At 35.8% G+C, this 19,670-nt stretch overlaps 1 protein-coding gene across 1 annotated transcript in view; it reads right to left on the bottom strand.

Moving 5' to 3' along the window:
• Window positions 1-919: 919 nt before the first annotated feature.
• Smp_159140 (putative organic anion transporter) overlaps window positions 920-19,670 on the bottom strand; it is a 40,156-nt gene continuing 21,405 nt past the window's right edge. Inside the window, exons 7-11 of the mRNA XM_018794966.1 lie at window positions 16,980-17,060; window positions 16,159-16,276; window positions 4,570-4,732; window positions 2,618-3,002; window positions 920-1,550 (exon numbers count right to left, since the gene is read on the bottom strand). Of these exons, the coding sequence (XP_018649325.1) occupies window positions 1,357-1,550; window positions 2,618-3,002; window positions 4,570-4,732; window positions 16,159-16,276; window positions 16,980-17,060 (941 nt within the window). The 3' untranslated portion in view covers window positions 920-1,356. The remainder of the gene's footprint in view (window positions 1,551-2,617; window positions 3,003-4,569; window positions 4,733-16,158; window positions 16,277-16,979; window positions 17,061-19,670) is intronic.

Genomic DNA, 19,670 nt, shown 5'->3' with positions numbered 1-19,670 from the left:
CGTATAGTTTTGAGTGAATAAAAATAAATCCATATATATCGCCTTAACAATGAAAATGTGATAATATGAATACAAAATGTTCACAACCTGACAATCACCTATTTCACTGATTGACTAAATTAAACAAACCCGAAGTGTTTTAACAAAAAAATATCAACAATACTGAATATTTAGAGTAAACGCAACTTTTAGCAACTGACAGATTTTCACTCATAAAAAATCATTTAAACACTTTGAACAGTTAATCCACATTGATTACACTGAAATACATCAGTGAATGTTGATTAAAGATAAGCAATTTAAATACAGCCTTAAATTCGGTTTCTGATCATTCGTAATCCCAGTATTTGGATGCAACAAGCTAAACACTGAACAATTCGATTAATCCAAACAACTTTTCTACATCTTATAAGTACAAATGATAAAATGAAAATATCATTTTAATAAAAATATATATTTAGGTTTTCATGTTTCATTTGTTGACATAATTTATGATGAAAATCGATAGAAAGGTAGAAAATAAAATTATCATTCATTTGTACTATGATAATAATAATAATAATAATAATAATAAATATACACAAGAAAAAGGAGAGAAACATTTCAATAAATAGAAGGAAACTTTTAAAAAAGGATCAATTGTTCAGTTATTAATAAGAAGGGAAAAGATCACCAGTAAAAATGAGAAATGAACCAACTAGTTTACCATACATTCAATTAGCGTAATTCCTTATCGACGCTATCACCATCGTCATCCAGGTTTTATTGCTGACTGATTAGTTAAGATCTTTATAACTTTTAAAAACTCAACTAAAGATCTGTTTACTTTACATACTAGCTGTTTTTGTACATAAGTTATAGTACATATTTTAGTATAAATATATCGAACAACGGTTTAGTACAAACAAAGAGGTAACAAGGAAAAAAAATCGAAAATAGGCAAACACTGTTTTTCTGATCTGTATGATACAAAAAATAAAGGAGGCTTTTTAAAAACGAAAAAGAGAGAAAAATAGTGTTGTATTTCTATGATAAAATCTATATAGTCATATGAAATATATATGTCAATAGGATTATAAGAATAAAAGATTCAATAAATGGCAGGTGAAGACAAAGTCTTTCACAGACTTGCTGTCCTACTCATTCACTCTCATTATGCTTTATACTTCATTAAATTCATAAAGACACGTAGAATTTTATTTTAAAACGCAAAACAGTTGTACAATACCAAGGGAAGGAGTTGAAGAGAATTCCTCAAATAAGATTTTTAAAAATTGGAAGGAAAATGGAGACAGACAAAAAGAGAAATAATATCTTCAGAAGTCGACTTTTTTACAAGTGTATGTACAGATATCCTCATGGCCTACTATATGATACGACAACAGTTGGTACTTTTGGACCGTTAACTTCACCATGTACATTTCTAGGTTCATTGGCTAAACTACGATTATTATTAAAAGTAGTGTTATCAGCCGATTTGTCACGATAAAGAAAGTATAGTAGGAAAAAATAAAAAAAAAGACCAGATCCTTTGACAACCAATCCAAGGCCTGAAATGATAAAAATGAAATGAAATAATTAATTCTAACTTGTATAGGGTTTATGGCCTCAATAATTTAAACAAAATTGAACACATTTATGCATAAATTATAGATAAATCTTTTATTTTAAGGTTGAAATAATGCAATTAGGAAATATTGAGTTGTAAGTTCCAAACTAGCTCAACCTATTTTAGTGTGCTCTTACACCAAAAGTACTTTTAGTTCTCATATAAGGCGTGTCGCTTAAAGTCAATTACATGAAAAAAAATAAATGTAATAACAAAGTGTCATAACTAGTAAAATTGTATGACTATGAAGTTGACAAAGCACTAACAGTTAACCCTCGTAAAGAAATCTAATAAATGAAGGTGAATGTTTCGCTGTACAATAAAATTCACAAAATGTAGTAATGCAAACATAATTTCAACAGTTGACTTCAAAAGTCAATCTAAGACAGATCACCATTGAAATCCTGGAAACACTAACACGTCGAGTGAATAATATCCTATTGGATGATATATATTCTAGATATGGTTGCAACTAGTATGAAACATGATTAAGTAATATCCAGTCAATGATAGCACTTAATAATAATAATAATAATAATAATAATAATAATAATAATAATAGTGGTAGTAACAATTGATCAAAGTAATTTAAGATGAAATGAAAATTGTAAAAAAAGATTAGGTATTTCGATGTGCTAAAGTGATATCGGGTCAAACAATATATGAATAATCATATAAACAAGGTTCATTATAGCAGTAACTGGACATTTATCCATGTTTTAAATAAAATTTGATCGATAGAATTAATGTGGATGTAAACACGATCTAGGGCACATGAAATAAAAAATAGATCTATCTCATGTGTTTGTCTAAACATTACCGGGGATCAAACCATTATATAAGATCTGACGAATTTCTCCTACACCAAAACATTCACATAGTATATGATCCACTGGAATTATAGCAAAATGTACAAAAGTGCAAACAATAAAATGCTTAAACACATTACAAAGAATATTTAATGAAAGTAGAAATTTTAGTAAAATTCTAATTTATCTAACAACTTACCAGTTATATATAAATTTAAATATCGTACATCTACAAAAGCACAATCACCTACACGACCACATTCACTTCGCCAAAATCGACACGCTCCATCAATCACACGTCCGTATACAATTGGTGAAGGTAAATAAGCAAACAATCGTACAATTGTAAATTGAAGACCCAAAGCAAAGGAACGTTGATTATGATCAACTGATCGCATTGTAACCATTAATAAAGGATTTTGAATTACACCAGTTAGAAATAATAAAAATGTTAATAGAATAACAAATGGAATTAGTGTATGACAGTGTAAATCACATTCACCAGGTTTTGTTACATCAGTAATCTTAGACGTAACAATACTGTTATTATTGATGCTGTGTAATGTACAAGCACATTTACGAAACTAGAAATGTGTAAAAGAAAAATAGATCGACAAGTTATTATTATTTTATTAATAGGGATAATGTTAAGAAAATGTTATTTGATACAACCGCTATAATAGCTAGTGACACTTTGATTCAATTATACCATTTATCTTTACTATTAATCAAGAAAAATACTAATCTGTTATTTAAAACGTTGGGTGACCCTGGTACCATTGTTTGAATATTTAACGTATAAATAATAATAGCTTTAATTTAAATCACATATTTAGTTTACTGACTAGTGATTCCATACTTCTTCTGAAATCTATTGACGTTTGAAATGCGTATATTATACAACTTGAGCAAATTATCAGATCAGTTACCTAAATCAATTCAGTGTTTTATCAATCGACTACAATTTCATACTATTATTACTGATCTGTTATAGGCTAACGAATGAAATCAAGGTAGCTTTGCCAATATGATTATAGGATGATTTCACTGCTTTCTCAGTTGATCATATACCAATGACATACAGATACAAAGATTCTATACAAATCATTGGATGATAGCTATGAAAATACAATACTGAGAAGTTGGCAAGATAAAACAAAATAGCTATGTACAGCAATATTTCTCCATTTTAATTCTTTATAACACAATTGACGAATTAACAATCATTTTTAGTTGGAAATGAACCCTCTTGAGATAACCGAGTCACTTTGACCAATATACCTCTCCTAATTACCAGACCCTAAAATAGAATCTGAGGAAAGAAAACCTGAAAAACCTAAGGACAATTCTGATTACGATTGAGATGCATTGTCAAGATCTTTATCCTCTGACAGGTTTTACGATACAGGCGTAAATACCAGCTCCATGCTGTAGTCATATTCCTTGATCTGAATACGACATTGAACTAAGATCATGTGTCAATGTTCATATCATTGAAAAGTATATCGAATAAATACTTGGATACAGCCTGACTCCCAAAATTACTAATCTTCCCTAATAGAATTTCTCATTAGAACTTCAGGATTCCATATTAAACATACTGATTACACAAATACTGTTTGAATGAGAGGTCTGTGAAGATTCATTTAATTTTTGAAGATGGTTATGGATGAGGACTGCTGAAGAGTCCCATACTAATACTCAACTGATGCTTAGTACTCCATGTTTTCTAACGTCTCCTTAACTAAGGTCCATCATTTTTTATTAAACATTTTTCATCAGCGCGCATTCTGTAATTATTTATATCACTTTTTAAGGTTACAATGAGCAGTGAGGTAGTTTAGCATTAATCAATTCACGTATTTTAGACGTTACGCCATAACGAATATGTCGATGATTATTAAAGTTTATGGTTGACTACAGAAAACTGGTTTAATTTTCATATTCTAATGAAAAAATAATAAAATTAAACCGGTGCACACTTTATATATATGTCATGAACATGGCTATTCTAGTAGCATGTAATAGTATAATTATCAATTACAATGCATGTTGTGGTTTCAAAGAATTAATAACCAATTTATTGGCGAAAAAATAACAATTCGTCACTTTTTAATTTCAACACACACAAAAAATTGAATATGACAGTACCTCATATAATGAGTTATTGAGAAGAAATCTATCTTGACAACCGGCATGACAAGGTGAAATGTACGTGATATCGGAAGCTAAATGACACACTGGAGACCATTCATTTTGATTACATGAACAATTAGCATTGCATACTGATAACATGCTACGTGAATAAAGTGAACTGAAAATAACATTTAACAAGAAATAAATTACAAAATTTGAAAGTATGCAAATTTAAGATAATCCATAATGTCAGTGAGTAAAATTAAAAATAAAATTTTCTTATCAACGAAATCATAAACTTATTCTGTATGTTTGTAATTATAGTTGTTTGGTGAATATATGTGTCTGTAGAAAGATAAGGATTACATCATAAAGTGGTTTAAGAGTTAGAATATCGAATGTGGTTGCGTAAAAATGAGGGGGGTGAGAGGAGAATAGGAGGATGAAAATAATTTACGGGTCAGAATTATGAAAAGTATTTGTTCGTCAGACAGAATAGAACTAAATAAAACCTATTCAAAAAAGCTTCATAGTACTTTCGCAACCCGGCCTACCATTCACAGAAGTATCAAAGGATAAACTTCTGCATTCAGTAACATCGATGCGCATCTATGAATTTATCTGCTCGTGTGGAGCAAGGTTTCATTGGCCACACAAAGCTACCACTTTGTAAACGTACCTCAGAACATTACCCGGTGTGGCTTTTAGAAAGCAAATGCAAAACAACCAACACTTCAATACCGAATCACCTAACCAGTTTCGGATACGTAGCTTTAAAGGAGTCATCCTTCGAAATAATCTAGAAGATCAAAGGAACTGGATCAAAGAGAGGCCAAATCAAAAACTTATGCACTGTTGAAATGTTGACGATCCACCGATCCAAGACTGAACGCTACATGCAAAAACGATACGTTTAACTTCTCATCCTTCCATGGCTTTGATTCCCTTCTGTAGTATGTTTTGGTATTGTTTTGTTTTTAATATGATCTTGTAATTTAAACCGTTATCAGTTGTTATTATCCCTTCACAATTTTTCATGGTAATTATTCGGTTGTGATTATGAAGTTGAGGTTTTCCATTTTTGATCATTACTGTCAAGAGGACAATATTCTTCCATAGTTCTGACCAGCAAACTAGTTTCATACTTTTATTCTTCTTTAACCCTCTTGATTATTACGTAACCACACCTGTTATTTGAAATCTCGTATCATTTTATGATGCAATGTTTTCTGTCTTTCTGTAGATATATATATTCACCAAACAATTAGAAATACAAATGCACAGAATAAGTAAATGATTTCGTCGATAAGAAAATTTTCTTCGCTGAATTCTGTGTATGCAAACTTAAAGGATGGCTTAGTAGGGAGTTGAACACAGAGAGTTCAACAGTTTAGCTGAAAAATTATTGAATTTCTTAATAATAATCAGTATCTATAAAACTAAAAAGCGCTTGATATATCATTGAATAGCACAGATTTCAGCAGCTAAAAAAAGTTTACATCAAGAAGGCTCTAAACTACATTGTGTTTTCCATGAAATTAAGCAAATATGTTATGCAGTTAAGATATATAATAGGTAATTCATAACAAATACGAAAGAGGAAAAATTTATTGCATTATCTCCACAACTGAGAAGACAGATAACTCAACAGTTTCAGTGGTCAACTGCAATTCCAGTTTATTGGAGTTCTACCATTTACTAATGACAGTACTACATTATGGGCTACACGCGAGATATCGGTAATATATCTGATCTTAGCAATCATTATGATATAATCATAATTAAACAACCACTTAATTGCACAACAACACTACTAACGGATGGCAAAAATAAATACTTAGTACATAATCTTTTTCCAGGTCAAATAAATTTTAATTTAATTGTTCATTAAGTGTCTAGACACACATATAAATTCGTCATAATTATCCTACTATTCTTGTCAGACTAACAGTTTGTGAATTCATGATAAGAAACTATTACTAGCTTATAATAACTCCGCCTGTAGCTCCTCCGGGGGTTACTGCCGGTCCCAAGCCCGGGTAAAGGAGGAGGGTTGGGCATGGGGTTAGCGACCCCATCCCGTAGAAAACCAACTCGCTAAAAAAACGCTAACCAGAAAAAATAATTCAAACCATTCAAACTCTGCCCTCCGAGTTCAAGGAATAATTATGACGTCTCATGATGAAAGCCGAGTTCCTTCGGAAGTCATGAGGCCGATGCATCTTCTTACAACCAGAGCGACAATTTTTATAGGTACATGGAATGTCCGAACAATGTGGGAGACCGGAAGAGTCTTTCAAATTGCTGCAGAAATGAGAAAATACAATCTGGAGGTGCTTGGAATCAGCGAAACACATTGGACACAGGCTGGACAACAACGACTATCTTCAGGGGAACTTCTGTTATACTCCGGTCATGAAGAAGAAAATGCCCCACATACACAAGGAGTTGCATTGATGCTGTCCAGAAAAGCACAAAATGCACTTATTGGATGGGATGGGAATCTCATGGACCAAGGATCATCAAAGCCTCCTTCAGAACAAAGAGAGAGGGTATTACAATGAACGTCATCCAATGTTATGCGCCGACCAACGACTACGATGAAGAAACTAAACACCAATTCTACGATAGGCTGCAGTCGATCTTCGAGAAGTGCCCAACCAAGGACCTGACCATTCTGATGGGAGATTTCAATGCTAAGGTTGGAATGGACAACACTGGATGCGAAGACGTCATGGGACGACATGGACTGGGAGAAAGGAACGAAAATGGTGAGAGATTTGCAAACATATGTGCCTTCAATAAACTGGTCATAGGTGGCACCACATCCCCACACAAAAACATACACAAAGCCACTTGGATTTCACCGGATCACACTACACAGAATCAAATCGACCATATCTGCATCAACAAAAAGTTCAGGAGGACGATGGAGGATGTGAGAACCAGAAGAGGAGCTGATATAGCATTCGATCATCATTTGCTGGTCGCCAAGATGAAACTAAAACTTAAGAAGCACTGGACAACTGGGCGGACAACATCACAAAAGTTTAATACGGCCTTTCTTCGAGATGCAAACAAACTCAACAAATTCAGCATAGCCCTCAGCAACAGGTTCCAGGCCTTTCATGATCTACTCAATGGAGAGGGGACTACCATGGAGAGCAACTGGAAAGGTATCAAGGAGGCAATCGTTTCAACATGTCAGGAGGTTCTGGGCCAAAAGAAGCACCATCACAAGGAATGGATCACTGTTGGTACACTGGATAAAATTGAAGAAAGGAGGAACAAGAAGGCAGCAATCAATATCAGCCGAACCAGAGCGGAAAAAGCAAAGGCACAAGCCGAATACACAGAGGCAAACAAGCAAGTGAAGAGGAGCATCAGAACCGACAAACGTAAATATGTGGAAGATTTAGCAATGACAGCGGAAAAGGCTGCAAGAGAGGGAAACATGAGACAACTGTATGATACAACCAAGAAACTTGCTGGAAATTACCGTAAGCCAGAAAGACCAGTGAAAAGCAAGGAAGGCAAAGTAATCACCGACATTGAAGAACAACGAAACAGGTGGGTAGAACACTTCAAAGAACTCTTGAATCGACCAGCTCCACTGAACCCACCCAACATCGAAGCAGCACCCACAGACCTCCCAATCGATGTTGGCCCACCAACAATTGAAGAGATCAGCATGGCCATTAGACAAATCAAGAGCGGCAAGGCAGCGGGACCAGACAACATCCCGGCAGAGGCACTGAAAGCAAATGTAGCAGCAACTGCCAAGATACTCCACATCTTCTTCAGTAAGATTTGGGATGAAGAACAAGTACCAATAGACTGGAAAAAAGGACTTCTAATCAAGATACCAAAGAAAGGCGATCTCAGCAAATGCGACAACTACAGGGGCATCACTCTTCTCTCAATACCAGGGAAAGTCTTCAACAGAGTGTTGTTAAACAGGATGAAGGATTCCGTGGACGCCCAACTTCGAGATCAACAAGCTGGATTTCGTAAGGATAGATCGTGCACAGATCAAATAGCAACTCTACGTATCATTGTGGAACAATCAATCGAATGGAACTCATCACTCTACATCAACTTCATCGACTACGAGAAAGCATTTGATAGCGTGGACAGGACGACACTATGGAGGCTTCTTCGACACTACGGCGTGCCTGAGAAGATAGTCAATATCATACGGAACTCCTATGATGGACTAAACTGCCAAATCGTCCACGGAGGACAACTCACGGACTCGTTTGAAGTAAAGACCGGTGTTAGACAAGGTTGCTTACTCTCACCCTTTCTTTTTCTCCTGGTGATCGACTGGATCATGAAGACGTCAACATCTAGAGGAATGCACGGGATACAGTGGACAGGCAGGATGCAGCTTGACGATTTAGACTTCGCGGATGATCTGGCTCTTCTATCACAAACGCAACAACAAATGCAGGAGAAAACGACCAGTGTAGCAGCAGCCTCAGTAGCAGTAGGTCTCAATATAAACAAAGAGAAAAGCAAGACTCTCCGATACAATACAATATGCACCAATCAAATTACACTTGACGGAGAAGCTTTGGAGGATGTGGAAACCTTTACATATCTGGGAAGCATCATCGATGAACACGGTGGATCTGATGCAGATGTGAAGACGCGGTTTGGCAAAGCAAGAGCAGCATATTTACAACTGAAGGACATCTAGAACTCAAAACAATTGTCAACCAACACCAAGGTTAGAATTTTCAATACAAATGTCAAGACAGTTCTACTGTATGGGGCGGAGACGTGGAGAACTACGAAAGCCATTATCCAGAAGATACAAGTGTTTATTAACAGCTGTCTACGCAAGATACTTCGGATCAGATGGCCAGACACTATCAGCAACAACCTACTGTGAGAGAGAACAAACCAGATTCCATCCGGCGGATGAAGAAATCAGGAAGAAGCGCTGGAAGTGGATTGGGCACACCTTGAGGAAATCACCTAATTGCGTCACAAGGCAAGTCCTCATATGGAATCCTGAAGGTCAAAGGAGGAGAGGTAGACCAAACAACACAATACGCCGAGAAATGTAGACAGACATGAGATGAATGAACAGAAGTTGGATAGAATTAGAAAGGAAGGTCGAGGAGAGAGTGGGCTGGAGAATACTGGCCGGTGGCCTATGCTACACTGGGAGTAACAGGCGTAAGTAAGTAAGTAAGTACTAGCTTATAATGGTATTGTTGTGAATGAGAACACAGGTGAGGACAACCAACTATATATTTAGCAAACATTACAACGTTACTTGGTAAAATACAAAAACCACGCTATGATACACTATTTGCAAAATGTTCTTGAATTGCCTCAGGCTTCATCGTTCCTGGATTTCCACACAAATTGCTTTTTATTTCTGTTCTTCTCTTCTTCATCTTCTCAATCTTCTGCTGTCAGTTATTCTATTCCTTACTCACCATATATACTACTTATGTCGATATAAGTAGCTCACACCACAGTATTATTCAGTGCAAACACTTACAGAACAAAAGGTGGTTTAACATTTAACAAGATGTGAACACTTTAATAGCCATAGGTTCGCAACTTCGTCGACTAAATTACCATTTTTATACTTTTTTAAAAAAAAAATTATTCGGTGGTTTTACAATAGTAGATAAATGATTAAATACCTTTCTTATTATTAAACTACTTGTCATCATTTTACATTTGGCATGAGTTATGGCAAAAATAAATTCAATTGTTTGATGACTATAATTTAATGAGATCCCGAAAAAAATGAAATAATAGCAAGTGAGTGGTTTGGAAAATCTATTACAAATTAATGTAGACAAGAAAATTTGGACGGAATTAGTGGGTGAGGTTATATATTAGAAAGATGCAACTTATTGGTGTCAGCTTCCGACAGAACTCTTCTGTGAGATTTCAAACAAAACCACGAATAAATGATCAGATATGATTAATAAATTAAACGAGATAATTTTGGACTGTTTTTGTAAAATAGCCTAGACAATCAATCATTTGTCACAAATAAAATATTTTACTAATGAGAACAGGCGTGACAACAGATTGGTTCTAAATATGGGGCGATACCCAGCGTGAGAAAAGAACATGAGTTTGAAAGCTTAAAGTCAATTATCGAGGTAAATAGAATTATAAGTATTGTAAACCACATAAAATCACTTCAAATACACATTGTATAATCAGAATCACCAGTAGTAAAACAATGAAAGAATTATGTAATATTTAGACACACAGATGCTTGAAACAAAAACTGCTGTGTTCGAGACACAGAATATTACACGGATATATACAAACACGGAGATAACAAGTTAAAAAGCAAAACGAATTTCAGGAATTTGACACTTAATGTTTTAAATGACCACTGTCAAATCAGTACTAGTCAGCACATTTAAGGTACTGAGAGGAAACAGACTCCTTTTGGGTGCGATGTGTTCTGTCATATGAATGTTTTAGTAGTGAAGCTTTCAGTCAAAAGGAGCTATGTACTAATAGTGCTGCCTAAAAAAAATGAAAACTTTATGACTAGACCATCCAGGAATCCTATCCCGTAGATAAAAAAAACCTTGCTAAAAAACGATAACCAGGTTAAACAATTTCAACCATTTACACTTTGTCCTGAGAGTTAAAGGACGTCATTCGGAAGAGTTATAACACCTCATAGAGAAAGTTGAGATTCTCCAAAGTCATGAGGCCCCTTTTAACAACCAGAGCAACAATATATGGAATGTCCGGACAATGTTAGAGACAAGAAGGATATATCAAATAACCGCGTAAATGAGGAGATACAACTTGGCGCTGCTTGGAATAAGTAAAACCCATTGGATCCAAGCTGGATAGAAAAGGTTACATTCGAGAAAGATGCTGCTTAACTCTGTTCATGACCAAGAAAATCCTCCACACATGCACGGAGTTCCTCTAATGTATCCAAAGAACTACGAAAAGCACTTATAAGATGGGAATCACATGGATCACAGCAACCCTCAAAACAAAAGGGGCGATCACGATCATTGTTGTCGAGTGCTATGCACTACTAACGATACCAAGGAACAAGACAACGGTCAGTTATATGAGAAGCTGCAATCAATCATAGGAAAGTGCTCAGGAAACGACCTGACCATTCCTCATTCCCATATAAACCCATACACAAACCTACATGGGTCTCACAGCATCAAACAGCGGAGAATCAGATAGGTCATATTTGTATCACTAAAAATTCAGAAGGTCGACGGAGGACATGAGAACAAGAATAGGAGTTGACATAGCTTCAGATTACCACCTGGTGGTTTCCAAAATGAAACTGAAGCTAAAGAAACACTGGACAACTGTAGAAACGGCATTACAAAGGTTCAATACGGCCTTCTTTTGACATACTGACAAACTCAACGAAATCAAGATAGCTTTCAATGACAGAATCCAAGACTTACAAGATCTACTCAAAGAATAAGAAACTACCACAGATGACAGCTGTAAAGAGATCAAAGAAGTACTAACTTCAACGTGTCAGGAGGTTCTGAACCACAACAGGCGGCCTCCTTGAACATCTGGGCTACCTGTTCCTGCTATCTAGATATGTCAACAAATTATCTAATTTTGTTTGTTTTAGTACATCATTACGAAAATTCATCCCACAACCTATCCAGGTTCGTTTCTGAAAAGTGTACAACCTTTCGTTGTACAAGCTACAAAAGGCTCAATCAGAGATATCGTGGTTTCTGGCAATATGCAGCGAAAAGAACGTACATTATTTAGATGTCGATTTATTGGACTGCTAACTTCTAACTAATAATAATAATAATAATGATAATAATAATAATAATAATAATAAGGAATGGATCTCTATCGAAAACCAGGGCAAAATTCAACAAAGGAAGAACAAGAAGATGGTAACTAACAACAGTCGAACAAGAGCAGAGAAAGTCAAGGCACAAGCTGAATACACTGAAGAAGAGTATTAGAGCTGACAAGCGAACACGTGGAAAACCTAGCAAGGACAGCGGAAAAAGCTGCAGCACAAGAAAATATCAAACACCGAAATGACAACGAAGAAACTAGTAGGGAAATCTAGTAAACCAGAGAAACCGGTCAAGGACAAAGGAGGCAAGCCAATCACTGGGATTCGAGAACAGAGGAACAGGTGTGTAAAGGGATTTGAAGAACTCCTGATAAAACTAGCCCCACTAGACTTCGAAGCAGCACAAACAGACATTCCAATACATCTTATCTCAACAACGACAGAAGAAATCAGGATGGCCAGTCATCTGACAAACCAAAAGTGGGAAAGCAGCACTAGACAACAAACCAGCCAAAGCAATGAAGTCATACATAGAAGTAACTGCAAACATACTCCAAGTTCTATTCAGAAAGCTTTGGGAGGGGGGGGGAGAAGTGCCGGCAGACGGGAAAGAAGGATATCTCATCAAGATACCAAAGAAAGATCTCAGCAAGTGCGAAAAATACAGAGGAATCATACTACTATTAGTACCAAGAAGAGTTTACAACCAAATGTTGTTGAACCGAATTAAAGATTCAGTGAATGCCCAAATTCAAGATCAACAGGCTGGACTCCGTAAGGATCAGTCGTAAACAGACCAAACCGCGACACTATTCATCATTGTTGAGCAATCAAATTAATAAAACTCTTCACTATACATCATCTTTCTTGACTACGAAGAAGTGTTTGGCAGTGTGGACAGGAAGACCTTGTGAACTTCGCAGATGACCTAGCCCTTCTATCCCATAAACACCAACAAATGCATTGTAAGCAAAGAGCGATAGTGGCGAGCAGTGGATTCCAAGACGCGCGTTTCGTCCTATTTGGTACTCGCCAGCTGGATATACCTGCATCTCAGAGTTGATGTTCATTCTGGGACTCGAACCCAGTACCTTTCACTTCAAACGCCATCGCGTTATCCACGAAATGCACGTCCTGGATTCCACTGCTAGCCACTATTCACCTTTGCTTACAATGTTTATGAATTAAGGCTATATCGAGAAAATACGCACAGTATGTACATATGCCAATAAGAGACTGACCAGTTGCATCCTAAACATCAATGGGAAGATTCAAACAAAAATACTAAGTGAATACCAACAAATGCAGATGAAGATAACTAGTGTAGCAGGAGCCTTTGCATCAGTAGGCCTCAACATACACATGTGAAAAAGCAACATCCTCAAATACAACACAAAGAACACAAACCAACCTAATCACACTTGATGGAGAAAATGTGGAATCTTTCACGCACCTGGGAAGTATCATCAATGAACAAGGATGATCTGATGCAGACGTAAAGACACAGATTGCAAATGAAGGGCAACATTCCTGTAGTTGAACAACATACGCAACTCAAAGCAATTGTTTCCAAGTTAACATCAAGGCGAGAATCTTCAATACGAATGTCAAGACAGTCAGTTCTACTGTACGGAGCTCAAACTTCCAGAACTACTACAAACATCATCAAAATAAAGTATTTATAAACAATTGTCTACACATGATACTCAATGTCCGTTGGCCGGATACCATCAGCATCAACACGTTGTAGTAGAGAACAAACTAGTTTTCAGTTGAGGAAATTAGGAAAAGACGTTGGAGATAGATAGGACATATTTTGAGGAAACCACCAAAATGCATCACGAGGCAAGCCCTAACATGGAATCCTGAAGGGAAGCGGAAAAGAGGAAGGCCAAAGAACACACTGCCTCGGGAAATAGAATTAGATATGAAGAGGATAAATAACAACTGGAAAGAACTGGAAAGGATTGCCCAGGACAGGGTTGGATGGAGAAAGCTGGTGGGCGGCCTATGCTCCTCCACGAGGAGTAACAGGAGTAAGTTAGTTGATCCAAGACTATGATTTAAGCCTGAATCCCAGTTCAATTACAACAATGGATAATCGAAATCAAAAATATTTGGTCTTAATAAGTGTCAGACACAACTAACAAGCAATATACATGACTAAAGTCACGGGAAAAAAAGCATTACATTTCACTGAGATCAATGTAATTAAAAATAGGAAATGGAATTAAACAGAAGTAAACTCTATACAACCGTTTCGAAGCAGGAAATGGACTTTTCCTTTTGAATTATTTAGGGTAATAATAGGTAATTAGGATTAACATTAGGAGTTAGGGTTAGAAACTAAGTTTAGAGTGTGAGAATGCTTTGTGATAATAATGTTTACGATAGTATGTGAACTAAAATCATAAAAGCTTGAAATTTACACTGAAAAATTTATGAATGATGCTAAAATGTTACGGCGTTTCGATCTCATTTCTCTTCTCTTATTTTACTCTAAAATAACTAATCATTTTTTAGTTGTTATTCTAAGCATCGTCCAAATTTGTTCTTTACTATCAGTCCCATAACATTTGAGCGTCTTAGTAGCTAAATACTGGTAGGTTTTAATCAACTCTTAGACAGCTTTCAACAAGTTACAAGCTATATGTCATTGCCTTTTGATTTTAACGCGAAAAGTTCAAAGGGCATTACCTCAAATCGAATTTATTTTGGTCGTATAATTTACTTTTGTCGTCAACATGATAAGAAAGGAAATTTAGCTAGATGAAAATCAAAAAAATGAGAAACAATAAACAGAAATGCTAAACACACTAAGGAGTTTGACTAAATAGAGGTTTACTGAGATTGAAGAACAGAATGACGCTAAACTCAAGATACAGAGGGGATTAAGTAAAAATACAACTACGCATGGTTGGAAACCGATCTTGAGCCATGTCATCAAATTTCTCTAACCATAGATTACAATTATCGGACAGATTTTCTACCTTAAATTAAACCCCTGCCACCAGGATGATTTATTTAAATAGTCAATTACTCTATGAACTGAAATTATATCCTCTTTTGATAGCCTATAAATTTCTTTTGGTTTAATTGATATCACACCTACCTTTGAGTATCATGGTAGACGGTATACGTAAAAGGTATCCACTGCAGTTTATATATATATATATAATACGGATATTAGGTAAGTAATGAGAACCCCGTCTAAACGTTTTTTTATCTCGAAAAACCAAAGTCAAAAATAGTTTTTCACAAAATTTTCATTCTTTTATTTGAATGGTTTAATTGTGAAGCTCTTTGTTGTCTTCTCAAACAATACGATTAACACAAACTACTTTAGACAGAAGTGAGCTATGTGCATAGCTTCAAAAGTGATTAAAATTCGATAAGCATGGTGGCTAGCTAGCTACTGAGTCCTGACAGCCACAGGGTTGTGCGATGTGAAATTTAAATCCACTTTTTAGCTAAGTAGATAACGCGATGTTGTTTGAAGCTAACGGCGATTGAGGGCAATATAGAGGCGATCCACACAGGATGCACGTATGCCAATAAAAGATTAATCAATTGCAGTCCTGAACATCGATAGGAAGATTCAAACAAACAACACAAAATGAATTTGATTAGAAGTTTGTATATTTAGTCACTGAATTTGATTGACTGATGGATTGAGTGAGTAATTATAGTCAAAGAGCACAATATCAGTAAAATAATCTTCCTGGGCTATAATAATTTGTCACCATCATAAGAAAAAATATTTATAACACTAAACAATTAATACAATAACTCACTCTTCTGGATAAGACACAGTTAAACCAGCGATTGAGGGATTTCCACAGCCCAAAAAGAAAAATGAACACATACAAGCTAAAATAATCAAATTAATCACGAGAACAAATCGGATAGCACCTATTAAATAAAATGTAAATAAACAAATAGATAAAAACATTCCAATGTTATTAAAAGAATAACAGTGTAAGTGTGACAGAGACTAATTGTTTACACTAAAAGAACATACATATACAGACAATCTTTAAAGATGAATATATAAACGACAAATTATGCAAATACTATGTCAATATATGAAACTGATCTTTGTATAAGAAAAAATCGAAGTTATACACCATAATCTATTCTTATGTATTGAACCACTCAATAAAAACTCTTATTTATTATCAGTATAGGGATTTATGAAGATTGTAATATTTTCACAGTTGAATTCACAAGTCGATCCAAGCTGAACTATCACTGAAAACCTAGAAGCACTGAACGGTCGTTTCGTCCTAGTACAGGACTATTCAGCAGCGCGCTTTCACGATCATACAAAACTTCTTATACCATTCTAATCAAGGGTGAAACTATAACTCAAAACTAAATTACAGTCAGAAGAGTTCAAAACTCAGTTATTGAATTGTAAAACATGATTCTTCAACTGATATTAACACTTGTTTACAGGCAATCACTTCATCAGTCAGTCAGTAAGCTGTAACGTAGAACCAAGCACATATATGCATCAGTCCAGGTTGCCATACCTCATTAGCACAACAAGATCAACACCAAATGGTATATAAATACTAATTAAATAAATGACCAATATCAACCGCTTACTCACCTTTACGACGAAATTGAAATCTATTAAGAATAATCCCACCGACTAAAATGCCGAGAGCACCACAGGGTACAATTAGACCACCTAAAACAGAGATAAAAGGAGAAAGAAAGAGATTGAAACTAGTCAAATACGCACACATCTCGGATAGAAAATGAAAATCGATAATGTTTATATACGAGCAAACAACAGGAAGTAGACATTTTCAACTACAAACAGAGAGTTGTTTGATAAAGAAGAGAGGTAATGGCAAGAAGAAATTAGTGTTAGATGATGATTTCTCGATTTGATGGGAATAGTTCAAAACAATACCGGAAGCAGAATAATTTAGTAAAGTTTTGTCTGACTGCGTCAGTAAACAGTTACTTGCTGTTGCTGTGTGTATACTATTAGTGTTTTTCTTCAAAAATACTTTCGAATAAATTGAAGAACAGATTAGTAGCATACCAAAAACAATCAAAAATAAGCAATATTCTTATTCTACTAATTAATTAAGATGATGTAATACGATTTGATATTACAATGTACAAGACTCAATAAACTCAAGACTTAAATATGAATAGTAACAAAAACATTAACAGTCACATACAAAAACATGTGGAAATAACGAAGAGGACAATGAACTAGAAAATGGAAGTTTTAAAAAAAGGACAACCACAAAACAAGCATTAAAAAATAAACTGCTCAAAATTTGGGAAGAAAGATAACTGATGTAGTTATCCTACAAGTAATCATTGGTTGACAAAAGTATACATGATATTCAGTCAGTGACATTTCTTCCAAACAATATCAGAAGGAATTAATATTTTAGAGAGAGGAAAAAAGATAAAGCAGTTGTGGTATGCACATAGATGTAAACCTACGGGTTGACACCGAACAATACTCGTAACCGCTAGTTGGAGACACTGGGTAAAATTAAGTAAACTCTGTCGTAATGCATCCGTCACATTATCTTCTTATAGCCTCCGAATGCTCTGATACGACCGAGAGTGTAGAGTCTAATCGGTCTAACGAAATAACCACATGTGGTCACTATTTGTTGCCAATGTCGTGGAAGTCCTGTTCACTGTTTTCTTGAAGACAGGGTGTTGTTTAGTGAAGCAAAAATCTAGTCCTTAAGATCGAGTCGGTGGACACGGAGCATACACCTGAAAGAGTTAGAAAAGGCTGATTTTAAATCAACAGTACACATGGGCTCCAGAATCCTGAGGGATTCATTGGCGTATAAGCACGTCATTAGTCACCGTTTACCATGAGCGCTTCTCCTGACCATGCTCTGCTGCTTTGTGGATTAAGCTTGTAAGTCGAAGGCCAATGGAGTGGGCCCCAATGAAAAAGACTTACTTCGGAATGGGTAACCAAGCAATATCCCAGACCAAACACAAATTTAAAGATGAATATTAATGAAAATGACTTTTCTTACTCTCGTTATCATATCTTACGATTCCTTTTTAATTCCGTTTTGTATATCCCTTTATTTCTCGATTCACACAACAATGGGGATTATCGCAGGTCAGATAACGGTGATCTTTTCTTGTAGCCTTGTATAGACAACAACTTGTTTTTGGTCAGCACCACCTTTCAGGACAAACATCCCCGAAATGCTGCTCGGGGTCCCACCTCTTCAATTTAACACTAGAATCAAATTGATCACATCGTGATCAGCTACAGATGGAGTGACTGTGTACAAGATCGTCAATCACTTTGGAGAAACTATCTGAACTGTGACCAAGCTTATCTTGTATTTCAGTGACTAGCAAACGTCTCGTTTTAAAAGGCATTGATATAAGCAAATTGGTTATAGCTTCTGTCCCAACCAAACATCAAACCGAGTCAGGTCCCAAGCTTGTAGTCAGTCAACCGTAAAGTGTAGACAAGAATGGAATGCGTTTTTCTGATGCCACTGAAACGGTGGTTCATGTCTCTTAGGGCTTTCTGAAACGTTTAGTCTAAAGCATAAGGTTCTTGAAAAGTCCTCCTAGGTGCACGTCAATTTACTCCGGCGAACCATGAGTTTAGTAATAAACATAGATACGTACATGAGGAAATTATACAAAGTTTGCGTAAGGATGGAGAAATCTGGTGGTCAGGGTGCGCCGTTGAGTTTGAAACAGCTGCTTCATCTGGAAACTGGCGCAGGCTATTCCAACTCATTCGGGCCGCCGCCATCAAGAAGCGTGGTGTATGTTAAACAATTTGTGAGGTTGATGGAACATCAGTCAGTGACATCTGAAGGTATCTCGAACGATAGGCAGTTTTTCGGGGAAACGTCTAGATAGCCTGATGTTCCAGGAACATCAATGAGACTGTCTTGATATCCCTAGCCTACGTCAACTGACCCACCCGAAAAAACGGATTTTCGTACGTAACTTTAACTTCTGTAGCGCCATAAATTACCAGGCTCAGACAAGTTATCTCCAGCTGCTTTTAAATATTGTGGCGATATTCTGGACAGAAGACCAATCAGAACCTTTGGATAAGTTTAAAAATAGAATATTTCTTAACATTTTGAAATGAAGCGATTGTTGTCCCTATCTTTAATAGGGTTTTACATCATCCATGCAATAACTATTGAAGGAGTAAGTTTATTCCCGATTTCATCCAAACTATTGGCCACTATCATACTTCACAAATTGTTCAAAATACAAGAAAGAATGACTGGTGAGAAGTAGGTTGGTTTACACTCTGGTCATG

This window comes from Schistosoma mansoni, chromosome 1 (assembly GCF_000237925.1).
Source record: "Schistosoma mansoni strain Puerto Rico chromosome 1, complete genome".
NCBI classification, from domain to species: domain Eukaryota; kingdom Metazoa; phylum Platyhelminthes; class Trematoda; order Strigeidida; family Schistosomatidae; genus Schistosoma; species Schistosoma mansoni.
Note: the sequence above shows the minus strand (reverse complement) of the source record. Positions and strands in the feature narration are given on the sequence as shown.